Source organism: Rhynchophorus ferrugineus, unplaced genomic scaffold (assembly GCF_030347505.1).
Source record: "Rhynchophorus ferrugineus isolate W39M unplaced genomic scaffold, kcgeb_rfMv2 rfM7, whole genome shotgun sequence".
Taxonomy (NCBI): Eukaryota; Metazoa; Arthropoda; class Insecta; order Coleoptera; family Curculionidae; genus Rhynchophorus; species Rhynchophorus ferrugineus.
In genome coordinates, this window is record NW_027472586.1 from 14,371,893 (window position 1) to 14,396,301 (window position 24,409).

General features: G+C 35.3%; 2 protein-coding genes and 2 long non-coding RNA genes across 4 annotated transcripts; 3 read left to right on the top strand and 1 right to left on the bottom strand.

Moving 5' to 3' along the window:
- Nucleotides 1-1,755: 1,755 nt before the first annotated feature.
- LOC143199970 (uncharacterized) lies at nucleotides 1,756-2,196 on the top strand. The gene is made up of 3 exons (XR_013006594.1): nucleotides 1,756-1,866; nucleotides 1,923-1,997; nucleotides 2,097-2,196. It is a non-coding gene; the product is annotated as an uncharacterized LOC143199970 (long non-coding RNA).
- Nucleotides 2,197-7,302: 5,106 nt separating this feature from the next.
- LOC143199969 (uncharacterized) lies at nucleotides 7,303-7,691 on the top strand. Its single transcript, XR_013006593.1, has 2 exons — nucleotides 7,303-7,412; nucleotides 7,482-7,691. It is a non-coding gene; the product is annotated as an uncharacterized LOC143199969 (long non-coding RNA).
- Nucleotides 7,692-12,186: 4,495 nt separating this feature from the next.
- LOC143200024 (uncharacterized) lies at nucleotides 12,187-14,666 on the bottom strand. The gene has a single exon (XM_076410261.1). The coding sequence runs from the start codon at nucleotides 14,310-14,312 to the stop codon at nucleotides 13,962-13,964; it is 351 nt and encodes a 116-aa protein (XP_076266376.1). The 5' UTR covers nucleotides 14,313-14,666; the 3' UTR covers nucleotides 12,187-13,961.
- A 6,954-nt stretch (nucleotides 14,667-21,620) lies between these two features.
- Calr (Calreticulin) lies at nucleotides 21,621-24,021 on the top strand. Its single transcript, XM_076410218.1, has 6 exons — nucleotides 21,621-21,980; nucleotides 22,153-22,257; nucleotides 22,446-22,744; nucleotides 22,887-23,211; nucleotides 23,272-23,639; nucleotides 23,699-24,021. Exons 1-6 carry the CDS (start codon nucleotides 21,890-21,892, stop codon nucleotides 23,717-23,719), a joined length of 1,209 nt encoding a protein of 402 aa, XP_076266333.1. The 5' UTR covers nucleotides 21,621-21,889; the 3' UTR covers nucleotides 23,720-24,021.
- Nucleotides 24,022-24,409: the final 388 nt, after the last annotated feature.

Here is a 24,409-nt window from a genome sequence, read left to right on the forward strand (position 1 = left end):
TAATCTTCTACTACATTCTTTATCTTATAATACAAAAATCATCGTTTGTGAAGCGTTGAAACCACTGATAAAATGTTATTTCACAAATAGCACTGTCACCATCAACATTGTAGAACATTCGATGAGCCTCAACTGTAAATTTCTTCATGTGTTATCTTGAAAAATATGACTCAAATATTTTTAATTAAAATTAAGGAATCGGTTAATGTTCATAACCGTTTATATCGAGTTTATTGGGCATATATCGCTGAAATTTCTATACAGGATAACGGTTGAAACAATTTTTTTTTGGAAAAGGATTTTGGCTGGTGGTTTATTTGGGCGATAAAAGTATGCGCGAGTGAACTTATGATACCATTGTAATATCTCATATTTCACAAAAACATTGGTCAAACTTTCATTTGGGTCTGCCAGTTTATGTATCTTTGATTGACGTGTAGGTGTATTTTTAAGAATCGAAAATACCGAACATTGTACAGTGATTAAATTCTTTCTAAGGTTATGGAAATATATACTGAAATGGTAAAGAGTAAAGGTTAATCTGCTTCTTCAAGAACAATGGTTTGTAAGTGGGCTAGTTTATTTCAAAATAGTCGTACAAGCCTTGAAGCCTAATGGACGTCCAAAACCTTCACCAACACTAGATGTTATTGTAAAAATATGGGATATAATTGAAATATGGTTTTTGAAGATCTATAAGTATCTCACAAAGCATAGTTCGCTACGAGTTACGACCAAAATACACTAAACCTTTAAAATTAAGTTCCAATTGGAAATTTTTTTGAAGAATATCGAACTTTTACTTTGACTTCAGGATCAATTGTTATTCCCATAAGGTAGGGATGTCGACCTCGTAGAAAAAAATCGATATATCGTCTTTGATATTAAAAAAATATATCGATGTATCAACAAACAAAAAATGTCGATACTTATTTTTAACAGTATCACTCCAACCATTTTTTTCCCCGCAAAATTCATTTGACGGCTAGGGAAGGCAAGAATATGAAAATCAATGTTCGATACTCTCCTTAGGAAACACTAGGTTTCCATAATGAACTTTTTCCGCTCCAGTCTTTTCCACGCAAAATTCACTTGACGATCGTGGAGGAAACCCAAAACAAAAATTCGATACTCCTTCGAAAATCCGAAATTTTTAATATCGATATTTTAATTTCCAACTAAAAGTTCGATACTCTCATTTACAACTATCGATACTTAAAATATATCTGAAATATCGATATATCGGCCCAAAATATGGATTTTAAAAAAATCGATATATTTTCTGTATTCCTATTTTATACGACAGCGACACCTCTGTAGGTTGAGTTTCCTTTTTTTGTTGGTTATAGATTACTAGGAACCCGCACACGAAGAATTTTTGATGCCAATATTTTAATTTTCATCTAATAAGTTCGATACTCTCATATCCAACTATCAATAATTTCTTGGAAAAATATATAAATATATCAGATCTATTTTTAGTTTGTCCCTACCATAAGGGTCATCATTTTTAATATGGTAATGAAGCTTTTATTATAAATACAAACTGATATAAAAGTTGCAATTTTAATCGTGTGAGTTTCACCATGTTATGTTTAGGTGCATAAGCTCGTATCAATTAATTCAGATATTCATTGTTATTTTGGTTTTCTGAACTTAAGCATCGTGAGACGACAGTAAAACGACTCGACAAAAAGTGTTGATTGGCCTAAACTGCACATGCGCGTTTGTTCTAATCTAGCGTGACAGATTTCACAACTACGCATCCTTTCGATATGCGCCTTGTTGTTTATGAGAGTTGTGGTTAGAAGTAATTTTTAGGTTAATTTTATATTTACATTTTGTTGAGATAATGTGAAAATAACTGTATAAAATATGAATTATTAGTAAAATATTATCATTTTATAATACTAATTTTGTAGATTGCTGTGGAGCAATGGGTATATTTTTATGTTAAATAATATGGAAACAGAACTTATTTGATGATTATAATAAAGGTAAGAATGAAAATGGTCATATTTCTATACGTGTATATGTAGCGAAATGCACTAAATAGTAAAAACACTGAAAAGTACTACTAATTTTTATTTTATTAGAGCTTAAGTAAGGGCCAGTTGTCTTCCGAGATAAGTACGTAGTCACTGCAGAGACAAATTGTGTAAAAGCGAGTTTTATTTGAAAATATAAATTTCTCGATATTATTTTCTCTTAAATCATGCAACAGGTCAATTGAAAAGTACCCGGCCTGACACATAGATGGCGCTACTAGAATTAAATCCATATGTTTTTAGTTAGCCCTAACCCTCAAAAGGTGCGTGTATAAATTTGGTAGCTGTCGGATCATTATTTTGTAAATTATAGCATTTTGAGTGAAGCAACTTTTGTTATTGTGAAAAAAATTGATAAAAAGGAATTTAGCGTGTTGATAAAATATTGCTTTTTGAAGTGAAAACATACAGTTGACACAAAAACTTGGCTTAATGCCCAGTTTCCGGACACTGCCCGAGGAAAATCAACCATCAACAATTGGTATGCTAGTTTAGTAAAGTTTAGACGTGGTGAAATAAGCATCGAAGACGGTGAAGTTATCCGAGTGGACCGCACACGATGATCCCGCTCCAAAGCGTGGGAAAACGCAACAGTCGGCTGTCAAGGTTATGGCGTCTGTATTTTGGGATGCGCATGGAATAATTTTCATTGACTACCTTGAAAAAGGAGGGACCATTAACAGCGACTATTACATAGCGTTATTGGTTAATTTTCCTGGGGCAGTGTCCGGAAACTCGGCATCAAGGCAAGTTTTTGCTTCAACTGTATTTTTCTCTTCAAAAAGTAATATTTTATCAAAAATACGCAAAATTCCTTTTTATCCATTTTTTCACAATAACAAAAGTTGCTTCTCTTAAACGACAGCTGTCAAAATTATACACGCATTTTTTGACGCTTATGGCTAACTAAAAAACACATGGATTTAATTCCAGTAGCGCCATCTATGTATAAGGTGACTTTTCAATTTACCTATTAGATAAACATACTGAAACAAGATACCAACAATTAAATCAAGCATTGTTTGGACTAAGCAGTATGTAAGAAATTCACCAAAATTTTGGCACATAAGATTCAATGAGGTGACGAACAAGTTACGGTTTGAGAGATCACATTATGACTATAGCTTGTCCACAAAAAGGTAGTAATTATTCGGTAATATTCAGTGCTGATGTATTTATAAAAGAACACGAAGAGCAAATAGCGGACATAACGGAAAGTCTTTATGAAATATAACAGAAGTGGAATGCTTTCTTGGAATGGAAATAGTGGAGATCGAAGATCCATTAAACACTGATGGAAGATATCTGAATATGTCAATGGAAAGCTGGAAAAAAGAAAACCCAAAAGGTACCAAAAGACCATGGACTAATGTAAGGCTATAGTGGATTTCGACTGGTGTTGTGACCAACTAGAAAAAGATTTAATGGATTCATACTATTTTATAAAGGCAACCTAGTGGCTTGGACTAAATTCCTTCCAAAGCAAATACATATGTGTAGGTTTGGTAGCAACAACAAACTAAATAATTGGCATTAAAAGTACTGTTGTTTTGCAAATTTCTATGAGTGTTTAAAGACAGAATTATATCTAAAGAAAAAGGTTCATTATGTTTGTTTTTCAGATAATTCTGCTGATTTATTCGTTGAGGGTTTATGTTATATATATATATATATATATATATATATATATATATATATATATATTTGTTTCCATAATTTAAATGTATTTTTGTACTAATCTGTGTTTATAATGTTAATTAGGTTAGTTGTTAGGTGTTGAATATATCATTCATGTTGTTACAAGAGCAAATTCCTAGTATGTAGAAAAGAACAACAAGTAAAGGGCGTTGTAGTTTGTCTTAGGACTGTTCAAAAATGGTATAAAAGTTTCTCTCTTGTTCCAAAGCCATAAGTGATGGTAATAGTTTCATCCCGTCCCAAATCATAAGTGATTCGTAACACCAACAGCACAATTAATTACCCGTACTATTAACTGCCATATGTACTTTTAAGCTCACCCTTGACAGTGAAAATTGGTTGCTCCAGTACGTTTTCATTTCTAACACCAACCACGTCGACATCAAAATCTCGCACGTTTAGAATTTGCTTTATTTATTTTGCCCTTTATTTTGTATATTTAATAACATTAAGATTTTAAATTGTTCTATTTAAATGTAATTCTTATTTTACGACCTGGATTTAAATTTAGCCTTACAAGTGTATGTTAGTCGGCAACTATTAGTAGTAATATATTAACAAATAAAAAAATGTACCATTTAAATATAATGGTGAAGTTGCCCAAACCTTGTCCATTAAAATATTTGGTCGATTCATTGAAATATGATCTAAAGAAAGCAAGGCCACCTCAGTGGTGGGAATTTTATGGCTTCGTTTTAATTTCGGTAAATAATAAAACGTTGAAGCATAAAAATATCAAAAACGTTATTTATTTTGGATCTGTATCCTCAACATAAAAAGTGACAGTGTACGTATCAGTCACGAACTAGTTTTGTATCAAACAAGTTTCGACTTGGACAACCCCGCTTTATTGGACCGGTGATTCGACCGGATGATGTCATCGCCAGCGACAGGCTCAACCCTGACGGCGCCATCGTCGCATTGTGCGTCTGCGGCGGGAAAAGGTTAGTATTGGGTATAATCGATACGTTTTGATAATCTAAAAAATCGATATATAGTCTGTTCAGAATAACAGCGAACTCACGTCATCAAAATGTTTGATGTATTATTGCCTGCCGTAATTTGTAGATTCGTTTCAGAATCAGACAATATTTTCCTTCTCATTTTAGTCTAGTTAAAAAGAGACACAATGCTGTATGACACGTTCGAACATGTATCGGAATCAGCCAGCAAAAATCGTACGGTTGTCAAACGTCTGCAAGATTCTTCAAAATATTAATTATAATAACTACGGGCAAAAGTTGTTTTAATACTCTGCTTGTTTTGATAAACTTCAGATCGGTACTTAGTAACAGGCCAATTGAAAAGTATCCGACCTACCATAGTAAACCACATATTTTTGGCAAAATTATTATTTTTTATTCAACATAATTCCCTTCAAGGGTGATACACTGATTATAGCGACTATCCAACTTTTCGATACCCTTTTTGTAGTACGATTTGTTCTTTGCTTCAAAATAGGCGTCAGTTTCGGCCATCACCTCTTCATTCGACCAAAATATCTCCCCAGCGAGCATTCTTTTAAGATTTGAGAACAGGAAATAGTCGCTGGGGGCCAGATCTGGAGAATACTGTGGATAAGGCAGCAATTCCAGGCCCAATTCATAGATTTTTGTCATCGTTTTCACTGACTTGTGACACGGGGCATTATCTTGGTGTAGAAGCACTTTCTTTTTCTTTAAATGCGGCAATTTTTCGGCTATTTCGTCTCTTTAAACGGTCCAATAACGCTATGTAATAGTCGCTGTTGATGGTCCTTCCTTGGGTTCATCGTATGCAGTCCACTCGGATAACTGTCGATTGGACTTTGGAGTGAAATGGTGGAACCATGTTTCATCCATTGTCACACATCGATGCAAAAACTTGGGTTTATTGCGTTTGATCATCTTCAAACACTGCTCCGATTCATCAACTCGTCATTGTTTTTGGTCAAAAATGAGCTCACACAGCACCCACTTTGCACAGAGCATTCTCATACCCAAATATTCGTGAATGATATGTAGATTGTTACACGTTCAGTTGATATCTTTAGAGTGTCTGCTATTTCATTCAATTTCAATTTACGGCCATTCAAAATCATTTTCTGGATTTTTAGATGTTTTCGTCGCTAACAACCTCTTTTGGGCGTCCACTGCGTTCACCGTCTTTGGTGCTCATTTCACCACGTCTAAACTTAGCATACCAATCCTTGACGGTTGATTTTCCTAGGGCAATGTCCGCAAACTAGGCATCAAGTCAAATTTTTGCTTCAACTGTATTTTTTCCCTTCAAAAAGTAATATTTTATCAACACGCGAAATTCCTTTTTATCAATTTTTTTCATAATAACAAAAGTTGCTTCACTCAAAATGCAATAATTGACAAACTAATGATCCGACAGCTGTCAAATTTATATACGCATCTTTCGAGGGTTAGGGCTAACTAAAAAAACATGGATTTAATTCTAGTAGCGCCATCTATGTAGCAGGCCAGGGACTTTTCAATTGACATGTTAGTACTCTGATTGAACGCCAGTAAAATTCGTTAGAGAGGTAAGCATTTTTACTGGTAACTATTAAGTAGCTGCAGTTTTTATTGCAAATATTTTTAGCGTGTTGCAGTTGCACTGAATATTAGTACGGCACGATCACGAAATATTTTTTACCGAAAAGAGACCGTCCACGTACGAAGCGAGTGACGAATTAAGATCAGTTTGATGTTAGCTCTATCAGAGATCAAACATATGAAATGCATGAAAGTATGAGTAGTTTTTCCAATGTAAACATAATTTAATTCAATTATTTCAGAGGAAATTCTGGTCTGAAAAGTATCCATAGAAAGCTTGAAGATGTGCAACTCTTTGAGGGATACAGAACATCTCTTCATACACTGTTGGGTACACTGTAGGATTTAAATGATGTAAAGAAAGCCCACGAAGAGGTTCTAGAGCTTCCAGACACTGCTTTTAAAATAATAGAATTTGTAAAAGCATATACTAAAATCAAGCAATATACCCAAAGGTCAGTCATGACAAGATTGTAATAAAAATAGTATTAAGGCGACAAAAGTTAATGAGAAAAGGTAAACTATGGAATAACGATTCATAAGGTTTTATTAATAACAGTTATAATATTTATTAATAATTCATTGCAGATATATTGTTATTCATGCTGGAAACATGAATGGTTAATAACACCTTCAGTTTGAATGAACTCAATCAGACACATTGAAGAATAAATTAACAAACAATGGAATTGTGAACAAATATTAGATAGTTTGGAAATTAACAGCTTAGTTATTCACTTGAAACTTTCTGAATATGGGAATATGATTCAATGCTGATAAATTTCAAGACAGGGTGATGAGAGTGGAAACAAGTAAAGGTGAGTATATAATTAATATATGATAACTGTAGGAAATCTTTTTGTAGAGTATGAAAGATTTATGTGCACAAATGTGTGTGTAACTGTTCAGAATATATATGAGCATTTGGTTAAAATGTGTGAGGAGAGAAAGAATACTAACTGTTTTGCAGATATGGAGAATACATTGATTAAATGTAGTTTTATCAAAAAAGATGTATACAGGTAGTAACAGAACAAACTAAGGAGAAATACAGTGATACTCAAAATAACTTTACAAGGAAAAACTGTACCGAAGGAAACAGCAACAACAACAAGCATAAAAGGTCTGATAATTCTTTAATGTTGTCTAATAAAAGTAAAATATATTACTTGTATATACAATTGTTAATTAGGTGGATTGCGCCTCCAGGGACTACCACTACATAAAAAAATGCGCCCAGAACTACAATTCATAGGGGGTGTGGAAAAAAGTTCAATGTAACTATAAATGCCCTAACCTACAAACTATTATAACTGTATAATTAATTGTAGTTTTAAGTCCTTCGATGATACATGTATTAGATGTACTATAATGTTAAAATAAATTAGATTTGATAACAGTATTTTTGTTTAGTTATTTTATTGAATTTTGTTGTATGTCAAAGTCAAAATGAACTAAAACTCAGATTTTATGCGGCAACATTGCGATGTTTTGACGTCATCAATTCAGATGACGTGAGTGCACTGTTTTATTGAACGGACTATACTTTATGTTTTTACAGTTCTGAGGACAGAACCGACTTCAGGATGGCCGAATGTAAGAAAACACAGAATAGCGTTTCTGACTAAGTACGTAGAGGGCACCTGATGAATTTTGCTAATCGAAATGCTGAGATTTACACTTTTTGGATACAAAGGCCGGCGCCTTGATTGGAAAACATAAGGATACATTGCTCCGCAACATCCCCGGATTTGGCGCATGCGCATTCTCCTGCATAGAATAAACCACAGAAAAGAATAAACTATATGAAACTCTATGGTCTTCCTTTTCTAATGGCGGTCTATTCTTTTACAGGTCGATCAGATCAAAACCACAAAAAAATCTAGAATATTTAAATTTTGTGTTACATTAATAATTCTATAGTAATAATAATTAAATAGTTGTGTTATTCTTGGTGGTCTAACATACAGTGGTTTTAAAATATGGAAGAACAATGGTAGGTGCAGAATGTAAGGTTAAGTTTTTAAAAGTTATAAAATCCAAATAGCGTCAATTTTTTTTTCTAATGGGAATTTTATCATTTTCAACGACCTGGAATAGATATCAACATATGCCCATCTAGAAATTTTTGAGAGTAAAAGTCGAAGAATGTAAAATTCAGTGAAATAGAAATTAGACAGCATTTTGCTAAAGTATAAGAGCAGTGCACAGTGATACACTGAAATAATTAAATTAGCTAACAAAAGTAGACCTGGATCCAATAAACAAAATATAAAACTATCAATGACAAGGAAAATACAATGCATTATTATATAAGAGTATAAGTATATAAATTATTGTTTTGTAAATATAATGATGTATTGACTGGAGATTTCCTTCAGCTTAAAAGAACTCTTATCCATTCGTTTTAGGCTAGTAAATGTACAATATGTTAATCGAAAGCTCAAGGTAGTCAATTCATTAATGAGGTTTGTGGACCAAGAATAGGGATAATATTTGGAGATTTTTAAGAAAATGTTAGTGCTTTCATATATAGTCGTGGCTTTTTCGTTTGGTTTTAACTATATTGGCTAGGTTTGATTTAAATGATGTTGGTCTTTTTTATGGTAATGTTTATTTATGTGGTTCTTGGAGTTGTTGTTAATTGTTCAAATATGTAAATTTATTTAAATATGGTGTTTTTATAAAAATAAAACGGCATATAGAAATTATTTTTATGATTTCATTTTATTCAATAATTTTTTAAATAAATAATTACTATTTAAAAAAATTTCAATGTTTATTTATCATATTTGAGTATTTTTTTAGATTATTGTGAAAAAAATGGATAAAAAGAAATTTCGCGTATTGATAAAATGTTACTTTTTGAAGGAAAAAAATACAGTTGAAGTAAAAAATTGGCTTGATGCCTATTTTTCGGGATACTGCCCCAGGAAAATCAACCATCAAGGATTGGTATGCTAAATTTAGACCTGGTGAAATGAGCCCAAAAGGGGTTGCTATCGACGAAAACATTACAAAAATCCACAAAATAATTTTGAATGACCGTAAATTGAATTTGAATGAAATAACAGATACTCTAAAGATATTAACTGAACGTGTACATCATATCATTCACGAATATTTGGGTATGAGGAACCTCTGTGCAAAGTGGGTGCCGTGCGAGCTCACTTTTGATCAAGTGTAATAAACCCAAGTTTTTGCGTTGATATGTGACATTGGATGAAACATGGCTCCATCATTTCACTCCAAGCAAGTCCAATCGACAATCAGCCGAGTGGACTGCACACGATGAACCCGCTCCAAAACGTGGAAAAACGCAACAGTCGGCTGGCAGTCTGGATGGCGTCTGTATTTTGGGATGCGCATGGAATAATTTTCATTGACTACCTTGAAAAAGGAAGGGCCATCAACGGCGACTATTACATAGCGTTATTGGACCGTTTGAAGGACGAAATCGCCGAAAAACGGCCGCATTTGAAGAAAAAGAAGGTGCTGCTTCACCAAATCCATGAATGGGGCTTCGAATTGCTTCCTCATTCATCGTATTCTCCAGATCTGGCCCCCAGCGACTATTTCCTGTTCTCAGATCTGAAAAAAATGCTCACTGGGAAGAAATTTTCGTCGAATGAAGAGGTGATCGCCGAAACTGAGACCTATTTTGAAGCAAAGAACAAATCGTACTTCAAAAATGGTATCGAAAAGTTGGAGGGTGGCTATAATCAGTGTATCACCTTTGCAGGGAATTATGTTGAATAAAAAAGACTAATTTTGCCAAAAAATGCGTTTTACTGTGGTAGGTCGGGGACTTTTCAATTGAACAGTTATTTGCCAAGAGATAAAAGAATAGGCCAATTGATGTACGATCTATGTTGCCATAATCGACATATATCGATTACATAACTCATGATCGAACGACACGAGAAATAATCATCTGATCGCCAGCCGCAGAAATCACACTCTGCGTCTCAGTTGTTCTCGAATCAACGGCAAACAAACAACAACCATAACAGATCCGACCGGTAGATTACCGAGAATCGGCTCTGACCAATCCGCTCTTGTAGGTCAACAGCTTTTATAAAAACGGCAGCCTCGCTTTTCATTAGGTAATATCGTGAGGGAGTCGCGAGATTTTTAGAACGCCCACAGGCAGACTGTCCGCGACTGAGAACGGTTCTGTTTTTGTTTGTTCGCGACCACATCGAACCAATTCGAACCGTGGCCAATCGATCGAGATTGGTTCCGTATGTTTACAATTGCGGATAAGTTGGTTATTCATAAAATATTGCGATCCGTTTTTTCGAAGAACCGAAAAAGTAGATTATTTTAAATAATAGCGGGTCGGGGGTGGGGGGATTGGGTGACGGGGCAAGTCGATTATGTAATTTCTGGGTTGTCAGGAAAGTATTTTCGCTGTTTGCACAATAATGTTATGATTTTACTCCAGAATTTTTTAGTCAGTTTCAGAAAAAGAACACATCTATCGCAATCTTAAGAAATACCAAAGGTTCGAACACAGATAATCTGGCGCGATCAAATATTCTCTGTCTTTCCACTAGTGGTTTCCATCGATAACCGCCTAGCGTTTGATTGTGTCCATTCTTCACGACAATTTCGCTTTCTCTTGCCATCTAAGAATCACATCAATCATAGCTCTTTAATACAGATCTAAAGGATGTAATAGAATGAGCAGTATTCGATATTTGTTACAATAGAACGAAATTTTCTGAAAATGATAACGAGTTTTTACCTTCCTTTATTCTTTTTCAGATTTTTCTGACACAAAGGTCAAATACATTGCATGGAACAAAAAAAAATAGTTTGACAACTCACAGTAAAAATGGAGCACTAAACAAAACATTTTCACTGTTCACACATTTCATTGTCAGTATTTGATGTGGGTTTTTGGATTGAAGGCATTCTTTTAATGCTTCCTCTTTCATAAGAACATGAACATACAAATTTTAATGGTCCAACAACCCGTTCACAATGGAACAAAAAGACATCTAGTGCTACTCTATAAAGAACCTTGTGCATTATCTTATCGACACGATTCTAATACAATACCAGAGACTATGAATGGTTTGCTCAACGATAGATGAATTTCATCTTGATTGCTTGATGATGATTACATTTATATTGATACACATTTTAATGATCCAACAACCCGTTCACAATGGGACAAAACTTTATAAAGGATCTTCTGCATTGTCTTATCGTTACGATTCTAAGTCAAAACAAGATACTATGAATGGTTTGCTCAAATATAGCTCACTTTCATCTTGTTAGCTCTATGGCGATGGCTCAGAGAACTCTCATGTGATTGTCAAAAGTTATACACTCTCGCCAAGTCTCACTGTTTGATGCGAATTTTTGACTAAAGACATTCTTGGACCTTAGTTCTTCGAAGATTTGACTGGTTAAGCAGTAACAGTTGCAGGTGCTAGATATTGCGATGGTTGGCACACGGTTATAACACGTTGGCACTACTTGTTATTCGGCGGATGAAATAACTCATTTATTGAAAATTGACCCCATCGATCATACCACCTGAATACAACTTGATTTTTAATGAGGTTATTCCAAGCTACAGATCCAGGCTAACAAGCCATCTGTAAATTGAAGAAGAAAATTATCCACAATTGCGCAAAGTGATCACAGAAACCTTCGACAAAAGTGCAGGGCGTGTGCTAATCTATTATCGAATCAAAAAAAAACTTTGATGAAGTCGCATGACCCAATTAAATATCAACAGAACGACTCAAAAAATACAGGAGAAAACTTGACCAAAAAAACGACAAAACAATAATCGATGTTAAGCTTGGCGTTGAAATACTGCAATTACTTTCTTGCACACGACCTTCCATAACAAAGCGGTTATTGGAAAAAAATATAACCTTTTAAATAACTATTTATTGTAACAATTTCAATTTATAACTTAATCGATACAAATACAATAATACAACTAAATAATATTACAAAATTCAACTATATCACTATAAATTAAACAGAATAATAATAATAATAATATCCGTGAAACAGTAACGTATTATAAATCTAACTAGCTATAATAAACACAAAAACATAAATTTTTATAGTTAATAATAATAATATGTGAGAGATAAAACACAAAAGCAACTAGTAAGTACGGATGTGAGTAAAATTAAATCACTTAATGTTCGGGTACACTTTACTTTTACATCGGCTTACGTCTAGAAAGCTAAATAAGTAGTATATCGATATTAGGAACAGGCAACAGTAACTTAGAGCTACGTAGAAATGCACTTAGTTACAATAAACAAAAACAAAAGCTACCAAATATCACGAACTAGTTTGTTGTCGGGCAACAATTGATATCGAGACGGTCCGTCGTTTTTCCCCGAGGGTGCCGCGGAATCGTCCGGTCCGTCTAGTGGGCCAGGTCCGGATGACGGCCTCCGTCAGAAATAAGAGTAAATAAAGGCGATATTGACAAGTATGTGGCGAGAATCCGTATCGCGTTGGTTTGTTTGTATGCTACCGGTGTGTTGGTTCTGATTTTTTGGGCAATAAATTCGATCGAAAGACTAGAAAGATAATGTTACTTGCACCGCGGACGGAGAAATTCAGTTAGGACGATTTTCTCTCGATCGAGTCGCCTGCGATAGAGCGACCCGTTGTTCCGTATATGACGTAAACTTGTCAGGTATACCGAGCGATTTGCAATGTTAATTTGGAATTATAAAAAAATACAACCGATGACTAATAGTAGTTTATGTTGCTGCTGTTTTGACACGAGTTTCTCGGTCATTTCTCGAGGGGATTAGTCAACGGGCGATCGAATTAATTTGACGCTGACAATGTCAGTGCGATTGAACGTTGTACTGTATTGTTGTTCGAGTTTTTGATAATAAAACTGTGTACCGGCCGGGGTACTAATAATGGTATTAAGAGTAGTCCAAGGTTGTGGCATTCTTCTGAATGATTTTGACGGAATAAAAATCGCCTTACATTTTTTCTATTGTTTGTGACGAGGCGTCTTCGATCCTAGAAACAATCGCTACTTTCGAATGTCTTACGAGAACGCCGGGTAAGGGCCCCGAATACGGAATACGAGTCTTGATGTTTTGGGCGATTTAGTCAAGGTCGCGATATTTTTTTTGTTTAGTATCGGCAAAAAATGAACCCGAAACAACGGTTCTTCTGAATATTGAGCCGGCGATGTTGTTTCGCCTTTTATTCTGAACGTATCGAGAAAAACGCAGAAAGGAGCGCGATCGAGAAGATTGCCGATTGGTACCGTGCCAGAATAATACCCCGTATCGTTTTGGAGTCGTTAATCGAAATAGGATTACCGATCCTTCAAGGCCACGGCGTTTTATTCGATATCGCGATACGAAAGAAGGAAAAAAAAACGAAAAATTATTGGAGCTTGTCATCCGACTCGGCGTAAGGCAACGATTGTTGGTTTTTACGATAATTCCGTTAAATTAAGTCGAATTATTTAACCAATATTGCAATCGATGCACACTAATTGGGTTTTTGCGTTGATCGAAACCGCTCAAGGTTTTTTTCCTTTTACTTGCGCGACCGACCGACTGGACGATTCTCGATATCCGACCCCCCTTTCCCCCACGGTTAATCACCATCCACCCCCGAGGGAACTGAACACGAAACCTGTCGCGACCTGCGCCTAGTGTCCCCAGCCCTTGGTCAGCCGTCTCCACAGGCTGGGTTTCTCCACGCTCTCAGGAGGCGGCTGGTCGTTCTTGATCTGTTCCAGGAAGGCGGCGTGCTGGGACTCGTCCTGCTGATCGGTGGTGCCGTCGCCGATCTCCCGCAGGTCGCGCATCATCTTCTTCCGGATCGTCTTCTTCATGCTGAGGTGGCGCTCGAGCGTCTTGTACTTGTGCCTGGTGCGGGTGTCGGGCGCGGGATCGGGAACCGCCGCGTTCCTGCCGGCGTCCTTGTCCGTCGCCTCCCTGGACCCCATCGTCCAGATATCGCGTACGTCGCGTATCCGACGCTCGTTCATCGAAGCCATCGCGGGCGAGATTCGGACTTCTCGGACCGTGAACCACTGGGAACGCGTTCCTTTTTCACGAAGCGGCGCGGTAACCAGGAAACGGCGTATTGTGAAAGTCTAGGTGGACTTAACATTCATGTTCTTTTGTTTCGTACCCGAGATGAATTCAATAGTACGGTTATTAGCATTTTTCTAGAAAGCGAGCGGACGAATAACGGAAGGCCGCCAGAAGAAGTGGCGCGCGAGCAATACTACGGCCGGGAACGAACTAGAATACCATTTTGCTGGCTGCACCGAGAATCGCCGCCGTAACAGTAATGAAGTCAGCCACCGGCGGCAGCAGCCATCTCGAGAAGTCAAGGTGAACAACTTGGGAACGCTTTGGACGGACGGCCGCCGCGAACGGTACCCCTACCTACCGTCGTACCGAAACCGTATCCACTTTTACTTTCGATTTTACGGGTGGGCGATTCGGCTTGCCGGCTCTTTTTACTTTCCTCGGCTGCGGTGGCGTCGGGAAAAACAACCCGACGTCGTAGCTCGCACATTCTCCAGGATGTACAGTAAACAGAGACGACAGTAAAAAACCTAGACATCCATGCCTATACAAGTTTCGATTGGCTTGAACTGCACATGCGCACTTGTTCTAATCTAGCCTGAAAATTTTCACAACCACACGTCCTTTTCTATATACGCCTTGTTGTTTACCACAGTTGTGGTTATAAGTCATTTTTAGGTTAATTTTGTATTTTGTTATTTCCATTACTATCAAAATCATTATCACTCCATTTCCAACTCGAAATCAGAATCTTTTTAATATAACTCAGAACTGTCTAAGTGCTGTTCGTCTTTATCATACCTTGAATATTTTTGTTTAGGGCTTTCTTCTATGCCTTCGGATAAAGCTTCAGCTGTTGGTGTCTTCTCTGTTGAAATAAGCAGACAATAGGCGACATATATCTCATGGTCGTCTAATTTCCTTTCTCTTGCAAAATTATCTGCATCGGTTTACTCACAGATTCTTCTTTGGAATTTTATCTGCTCACCTTATATTGGTCTCTATATATTTTCTAAACGGTATATCTTTAATTATTTCTTCACTATTATCCATATTGAAGTTTACTTCCATTGGCTTACCAAATTGGTCTGTTTAGATGTGATTTTGTAACTAACGAAACTTATATGCCTTTTAATCTTCTATATATTCTAGTACCCTAGAATTCCTCAAGCAGTCAAATTATATGTTTTTGATGAATCTTTAATCTCTAGTATTTTCTCTCTTTCCATTCCAATAAACTATTCTTCTTCATAAAGACTTTCCATTAAATCCACTATTTACTCTTCCCGTCCTTTTAATAACGAGCCATCAATGAATATAACGAGATGAACATTATCTCATTTCATGTTCCAACCTTTAGGTGAATTTCTCAATCCATACAATGCTCAATTAAATTTATAGTTTCTCGTTTCAAAATTAAATCCTCCGATTTCCTGATATAAATATCTAGATCTATTTTTTCATTTATAAATATCTTCCTCCATCTTCAGATATTGGGTTTATTAGCTTATAAATATCTGAATAAATTAACTCTTCGATTGCACTTGTTCTTGTCTCTAGCTTCTACGTACATAGAACAAGGTTTATCTATCTTCTTCACCAACAGAATTGATATTTATATCAAAATTCTAATATTTTGTAACTAAACTCAAAATAACTTTATTCTCCATCCTTACAAATTAAAAATTCTTCTTCATTGGATTCGATAGCTTTTCATTCTACCTGTAATTCTGTTCAACCCCTTGTTCCTAGTTTCCAATACTTCTCTTGTCCCTGCAACTTACACATGGTTGACTTTCTAAACTCTTAACCACTGCACCACTATTTACTACATTGACTACAATGTTTTCTTCTATCCTACTGATAATTCTGTTGGATCCCCCGTTACTAGGGCTTCACTGATCCTTGTAGTGCACGTGGTTGACCTTCCAAACTACGAATTACTACGAATTACGAATCACTTACGATTCGGGACGGGACGGAATTAATACACCACTCATGGCCTTGGAACAAAAGATAAACTTCATTTTGATCCCTGGTAATTTATACCCACTCGATACAAGTCACAGCGCCCTCTACTAACTTTTCTTCCTCCTTTCTATACTGGCTCTTGTATCAAGACAAGTCATATATTTAACAGCAATGACGTTATTTACAGACTGGTTTACTATAAATGCTTTATGTCTAGTGTTAAACAGTATTTGTCCTCAAAATCACTACCATTTAAGGTACTACTATAATTAAAAATGCGCCCGGACATCCGGAGAGTTTAAATTTAATTGAACCCAATGTGAAAATACAATTTTCACTTCCCAACGCAACTTCGCTTCTGCAACCATTAGATCAGGGTATAATAGCAACATTTAAACCATATTAACTAAGGCGCACTTTCAATCGTATCTTACAATGCATGCAAGTAGATCCTTCGTTGACTGTTACCGAAAGCTGGAAACAGTTTAATATTGCTCATTGCATGGCCATTGTCAAAGATTCCGGGAGTGAGTTAAGACCATCAACTATGAATGCATGCTGGAAAGACCTATGACCGGAAGTTGTTATCGATATCTCAGCATTGTCGGACAAAGAAGTTGAAGTAACTAACATTTTACAAGTTATGCATTAAAAACGTGAGAGGTTGAGGTACATGAGAGGAGAAGGTTTTGAAAATCTCCAGTCAACAGATGTTGAAGAAGTTTTAGCCACTAATGATAATGAATTCATAGAAGACGAACTGTTTAAAAATTTGGAAAACAATACAAATAATGAATCTTTTTTTATTAGTCTCTTAGAACGTCAACAATCTCCCGTGGGCAATAAGTATTATTATATGATTTCCGTTACACATGACATGTAGAAGATCACTTCAGTAAGTGATCTGCTGTACAACTTATAATCTAAATCTTATTCTAGATAACAGGTTAATTGAAAAGTCCCCTGCTTGACACATAGATGGCGCTACCTGAATTAAATCCATATGTTTTTTAGTTAGCCCTAACCCTCAAAAGATACGTGTATAAATTTGACAGCTGTCGGATCATTAGTTGCATAGCATTTTGAGTGAAGCAACTTTTGTTATTGTGAAAAAAATGGATAAAAAGGAATTTTGTATGTTGATAAATATTGCTTTTTGAAGGGAAAAAATTCAGTTGAAGGAAAAACTTGGCTTGATGCCGAGTTCCGGTCACTGCCCCAGGAAAATTAACTATCAAGGATTGGTATGCTAAGTTTAGACGTGGTGAAATGAACACTGAAGACGGTGAACGCAGTGAACGCCCAAAAGAGGTTGTTACCGACGAAAACATTAAAAAATCCACAAATGATTTTGAATGACCGTAAATTGAAATTAAATGAAATAGCAGACACTTTAAAGATATCAACGGAACGTGTACATCATATCATTCACGAATATTTGGGTATGAGAAAGCTCTTTTAAAAGTGGTTGCCGCGCGAGCTCACTTTTGTCAAAAACAACGAAGAGTTGATGATTCGGAGCAGTGTTTGAACATGATCAAGCGTAATAAACCCGAGTTTTTGCGTCGATATGTGAGAATGGATGAAACGTGGCTCCATCATTTCACTCCGAAGTCCAATCGACAATCATCCGAGTGGACTCCACACGATGAACCCGCTCCAAAGCGTGGAAAAACGCAACAGTCGGCTGGCCAGGTTATGGCGTCTTTATTTTGGGATTGGTATGCGAATAATTTTCATACTACTACCTTGCAGGAAGGACTATCAACAGCGACTATTACATGGCGTTATTGGATCGTTTGAAGACCAAATCGCCGAAAAACAGCCACATTTGAAGAAAAAGAAAGTGCTGCTTCACCAAGACAATACACCGTGTCAAAATCCACGAATTGGGTTTCGAATTGCTTCCCCATCCACTGTATTCTCCAGATTTGGCCCCCAGTGACAATTTCCTGTTTTCAAATCTCAAAAGAATATTCGTTGGGAAGAAATTATCATCGAATGAAGAGGTGATCGAAACTGAGGCCTATTTTGAAGCAAAGTATAAATCGTACTACAAAAATGGTATCAAAAGTTGGAAGGTCGTTATAATCAGTATATCACCCTTGAAGGGAATTATGTTGAATAAAAAAACTAATTATGCCAAAATATATGATTTACGATGGTAGGTCGTGGACTTTACAATTGACCTGTTGCACTTATTAATACTTTGCTAATTATTTAAAGTTAATGGAAAGTAGATGTAATTAAATACAATTTAAAATTTTTTTATGTTTTAATATACAGACATTTATTATTTTATTTAATGTTGTGTATCAAATATATTCCTGATCTTATATTGAAAATACTGTGAAAACAAATTTTAGTAACATATTATTTTTAAAATAGTCCTTTTACTCTATTATGAGAAAAACATGATTAATTTAATACATTGAGGTGGAATTTCGACCACAGTACGATCACTAGTTTCTATTAAAATCAGATAAAAGTATGATTGTAGCCAAAGTAGCTGCTGAAATTCCAGTAGATCCTATATTGCATGAAATCCGAGATAAGTTAAGCAGTGGCATTTTGGAAAAACTAGATATAATGACTTGCAAAGATTTATATAATATCCAGCAAGCAAACCAATTGAATTACAACCGGTACAAAGCATAAAAGTGACGCTACAAATGTTGAAGCATGGGTATATCAGGTCAAAAATACAGGATGTGTGTTGTTATGCAATATGAAATATTTAAACAGTGTTGCCATGTTGTATATGTGCAGATTCTACACACGGACTTAATACATATGAATTTGAATTGCATTCTACTTGTATTAAATAAATTGAGAGAGGGGTTTATATGCTGTTTGGCTGTGACCATCTAGAATTTGCCACTACTTAGATAGATTATTGAGAGATATTAGATATATTATTGAGCGTAAAGGCAAATGGATGCCTGTGTTTTTATATATTGATAAAGACATTATATTTGTTATCTTACATATTGTTTTATTTTCTCTTTTGCTTACGAAAGTAAAAAAGTATGCTTAGCCATATTCTTAGATGTAGAACCCGCCTTCGATAAGGTTTGGCATGAAGGCCTTGTTCATAAACTACAGAAAATGTTACCAAAAGAACCCACTAAAACACACAGTTACTAACATCGTACATTACAGCAGCAATCTTTAGAGTTAAACAAAAAGAAGCTCTAATTGAACTCTACAATAAACGAAGCTAAAGCAGGTGTACCACAAGGAAGTGTACTGTGGTCAATTCTTTATCTACTCTACACTTGTGACATACCACAAACGGAGAATATTACAATGGCTACATTTGCCGATGATACTGCGATTATAGCTGTTGGAGACAATTGTGAAACAGCCACAAAAAAGTTGCAACAGGCAAGTGACAATATAAATAATTGGACACTAGCTTGGAAAATAAAAATTAACGAAACTAACTACAATTAACAAGCACCAATAACATTAAATAGTATTATCATTCCATATGGCAACAACGCTAAATATCTCGGAATGAATCTTAATGCAAAACTTCGCATGAAAAATCATATAAAGAAAAAAAGAAAAGAACTGGAATTGAAATATAGGAAAATGTACTGGCTAATTGAAAAAAAAATAACAATTATCAATAAATAATAAATTGCTATTATATAAGCAAATACTGAAACCTATATGGACATACGGAGTTCAATTATGAAGATGTTCTGCAGAGAGTAACGTAAACAAAATACAAATTTTTCATAACAAAGTCCTGAAAAGTATTGTGGGCGCACCTAAATACTATGTTACTGGACTGACTACCTACATCGAGACCTTCAGATACCCACAGTCAGCCAAGAAATCAAGAGAATTGCAAGGAGGCATGAGGAAATACTCCATTCTCATCAGAATATTGAAGTATTGCAACTTTTGGATACCACCAGAACAGGATACAGACTCAAAAGAATCAAACCATTTGATCTTGTGTAGTGTCGCGTAGTGAGGTGCTTATAATAAAAAATACAACAGGGACATGTATAACATTATTTCACCAGAGACTGAGATAAGACCGATGTGTCCTCCTAGTTATATACCTAGATTTAAATTATCATAAAGACAAATTGTAGGTTAGTCGGAAACGACTAGTAACAATGTAATATTTAAACAATAAAAAATCTCTTTTTTCTCTTAAAGTTAAATATATTTATAAAAAGTTCTTCATATTACTTTTATTATATTTTAAAAGATGAACATTATAACGATAAACTTATTTAAATTAAAACTTGATAGTCAACGAATTTGATTCAAGGAATTTAAGATAATTTATACTATTTATATTATATTTTTGAAACATACGTATCATGTGCAAGAACTGGCAACATTGCAAATTAAAAATTTGTCTTTGGTTACTTTTTATAAATTTTTAGGCTGGATGTTATTATTATTTCTCGATTTTTATAAATCAACACTATATACAGAGTGTGATTAATTCACGTCTAGCGTTCTAATAAGAAAATCAAAGATTATATATACCATTCTACGTTTAAAAAATATTTCATTTTGTGGCCGACCAAAATTGTGCAGAGTCGCCATCTGTACACCCACTTACTCAATACTGACTGTTTACTATTTCGAAATAGAGTAATAGCCAATTTTAATGTTTATAAGCTCATTTATTATATATATATTTTAAATTAATACCACATTAGTAAATAAACATTTGTCTTTAAACTCGTATTTATTAATCATGTTACCTTTGATAAAGTTAACTACTTTATGATTTTAATATTAAATTGTTTAAGTATAAAAATATATTGGTTATATTTAGAATTCAATTGTATATCATATTTATATTTGTATTTGTTACATATTTCTTTGGAATTAATTTATCTTAACTATTAATATGAAAAAAATTTAGCCAAACCCATATTCAAATACATTTTCTCTTCACTCAGTTTTTATTTGTTAAGCGCAGTATTGAAATCATGAAGTAAGGTGCTAACTATTAAGCAAATTACTTATACCATAAATATTTATTGGAATAAAATACATATTCATGTGCAAAATATATCTTACCGCACCCAGATAGAATCGTATATTTCCCATAAATAATCACATATTTACTTTATCATTTAGGTGGAAGTAAAATAATAATTGCGTTATCAGTGTAATACATATTTTGAACTGCCGCGTTTATATGTCAACCACTTGAACGTGACCAATCACGGCGCTCCAGCTGTACGAAGTTTGAGGTATAGCTTGCTTTACGTCAGCCACGTGTGTTCGTATTGAATTGTTCGCTTGAGCAAGTTAGTGGAGCCACGTACGACAACCAGCGAGTATCCCAACCAATAGGAGCTTTCCATCTGTCCGATGTGCAGTTGACATTTAGACATACGTCGACCCTTCTTGAACGTAGATTAGCGCGTATAAGAGCGCATCAAGGAGAGACGGCGTTAGTCGGTGATAAGAGCATGAATTGGAATTAGTATAGGGTCGTGCAGTGTTTTTTTGGTCACTTTAGTTAGAGTTGTGTCGAGATTTTGACGTATATCGGATACGAGTGTGCAGCGAAGCAAATATGAAGCGTTATTTATTATTAGCTGTGGTGGCCGTTTGTGCGTTACTGGCACATGCTGGACAAGTTTATTTCGAAGAAAAATTCTCCGATGGTAAGTTTCACTCATAATTTATTTAACCGGCGCGTTTGAAGGCATTCTAGAACTTTCATCTAGTTGGGACAAGACTATCAATTTCATTCATCCGTTTGTTGTTTCGAAACGCAGTATATCGTTGGAATATATACAACTATTAGTTTATTCTAATTTACCGCATGTATTACAGACTCTTGGGAGAAAAACTGGATCTATAGTAAACACCCTGGAAAGGAATTTGGTAAATTCGTAAGGACTGCTGGAAAGTTCTTTGTAAACGAAGAAGACGAAACAGGTAAAGGCTTCTTTAATCTTATGAGTTTAATCTAATGTGCCTATGTGGCACGAATATCTAATTAGGCAACAACCTATTCCTAATGATTTTAATTAACATTGATAATGTTGTGATTAATTTAAATTTTCTATCTTGTAATGACATTTAATTGAAAAATATTAATGAATGAAATTAAATAATTTGTTTAGGTATTCAAACTTCGGAAGATGCCCGATTTTATGCCCTTAGTACCAAGTTTGCACCCTTCAACACTGAGGGTAAAGACCTGGTCATCCAGTTTACCGTCAAACATGAACAAAACATCGACTGCGGTGGCGGATATGTCAAAGTTTTCGACTGCTCATTGAAACCAGAGGACTTACATGGCGAGACTCCATACAGGCTTATGTTTGGGCCTGACATCTGTGGTCCTGGCACTAAGAAAGTGCATGTCATTCTCAACCACAATGACAAAAACCATCTCATCAACAAGGACATTAGGTGCAAGGTAAGAGAGATCGCGTGAGGTTTGTGTAGGTGCCGCGATCGTGTCTATGTCTGTGTGTATTTTTAGATATTTGACGTGCATTATTTTATGCGGTTCAGTTTGAAGTAGGCGATGTTTACCGGTAATCTTAAATGTGTTTCAGGACGATGACATCACGCACGCTTACACGTTGATCATTCATCCTGACAATACCTACCAAGTGCTCATCGACAATGAAGAAGTTCAAAAAGGTGACTTGGAATCGGACTGGGACATCCTGCCGCCCAAGAAGATCAAGGATCCTGAAGCGAAAAAACCAGAAGATTGGGATGACAGGGCTACTATTCCCGATCCCGATGACACCAAACCAGAAGACTGGGATAAGCCAGAGCACATTCCTGATCCAGCCGCCACCAAGCCTGATGATTGGGATGATGAGATGGATGGAGAATGGGAGCCAGCCATGATCGACAACCCCGAATACAAAGGTAAGGGCTTGTTTTGATTTTGGGTGGTTTCAATAGGTCATATTTTGTTGGTACTTTTAGGAGAATGGAAACCCAAGCAAATTGACAATCCAGCATACAAAGGCGCCTGGGTACATCCTGAAATTGATAACCCAGAATACAGCCCAGTTCCTGATTTGTACAAACAGTCGGAAATTTGCGGTATCGGCTTCGACTTATGGCAAGTTAAATCCGGAACCATCTTCGACAACGTTCTCATCACCGACGACGTAGCCATCGCGTCCAAAGCCCTGGAAAACTTGAAGGAGATCCAAGAAGGAGAGAAGAAAGTTAAGGAAGAGAAGAACAAAGAGGAAGCTGAAGCAGAAAAATCGGATGAAAGCAATAATGATGAAAGCGAGGATGACGATGATGATGACGATGCGGAAGACCACGAACCAAAAGTAGAAGTGAGTAATTCCTCCTCTTCTTATTTCCTGTTTGACTAATAATGTTTCTTCTGTTGCAGGAAAATCATGACGAGCTGTAAAGGGGTTGTGTATGTAAGAAAATAAGGAAATAAAAGACTTTTTTTATATTGTTGCAGTGTGCGGTGTATTTTCCTCGATTTTCTTTTGTTTAATAGTGTGTAACTCCTTATGACTGATTTATTTTGTTAATTGAATATTAATTCCACATCCTAACCTGTGGATAAAACATTTTTCAAATTTTATATGGTACTACGTTTTTTTTTTCGTTGTACAAAAAGAAGCAGAATAAATTATTGTATTATACTTTTTTAAATATAGTTTTATTTATAAGTAAATAAAGTTTATATTAAACTCGTAAAAATGTCTTTCTGATTTATTCCCAAAAGTAGAAAGCATAGAGCAAAAAGTTCTTGATGTTTTCTAGTAGAAAGTTTATGTTGAACGCGCTGTTCCTACAGAAGATGTGAAAAAGAGCCTAATACATGAAATAAAATGGGGCCTGAAAATTGATTTTTCAAAAAGTATTATATATTTTAATATTTTCTAATAATAAGCTCATAGAATTGTAAATAAACAAGCTATATATATATATATATATATATATATATATATATATATATATATATAAGCAACCTATAAAATAACATTAACGCAAATTTTATTATATCTTAATTAAATAAGGCACATTCACAACAATATCGGGTTACTGAAACGCAATTATATCGAAACATTTTATTTAACCTACCGTA

Excerpts from the sequence above, each read along its gene's own strand:
- Calr (XM_076410218.1), top strand. The coding sequence starts at position 21,890 with ATGAAGCGTTATTTATTATTAGCTGTGGTGGCCGTTTGTGCGTTACTG. Across the intron at positions 21,981-22,152 it reads CGAAGAAAAATTCTCCGATG|ACTCTTGGGAGAAAAACTGG; the intron begins GTAAGTTTCACT and ends CATGTATTACAG. Across the intron at positions 22,258-22,445 it reads AAACGAAGAAGACGAAACAG|GTATTCAAACTTCGGAAGAT; the intron begins GTAAAGGCTTCT and ends TAATTTGTTTAG.
- LOC143200024 (XM_076410261.1), bottom strand. The coding sequence starts at position 14,312 with ATGGCTTCGATGAACGAGCGTCGGATACGCGACGTACGCGATATCTGG.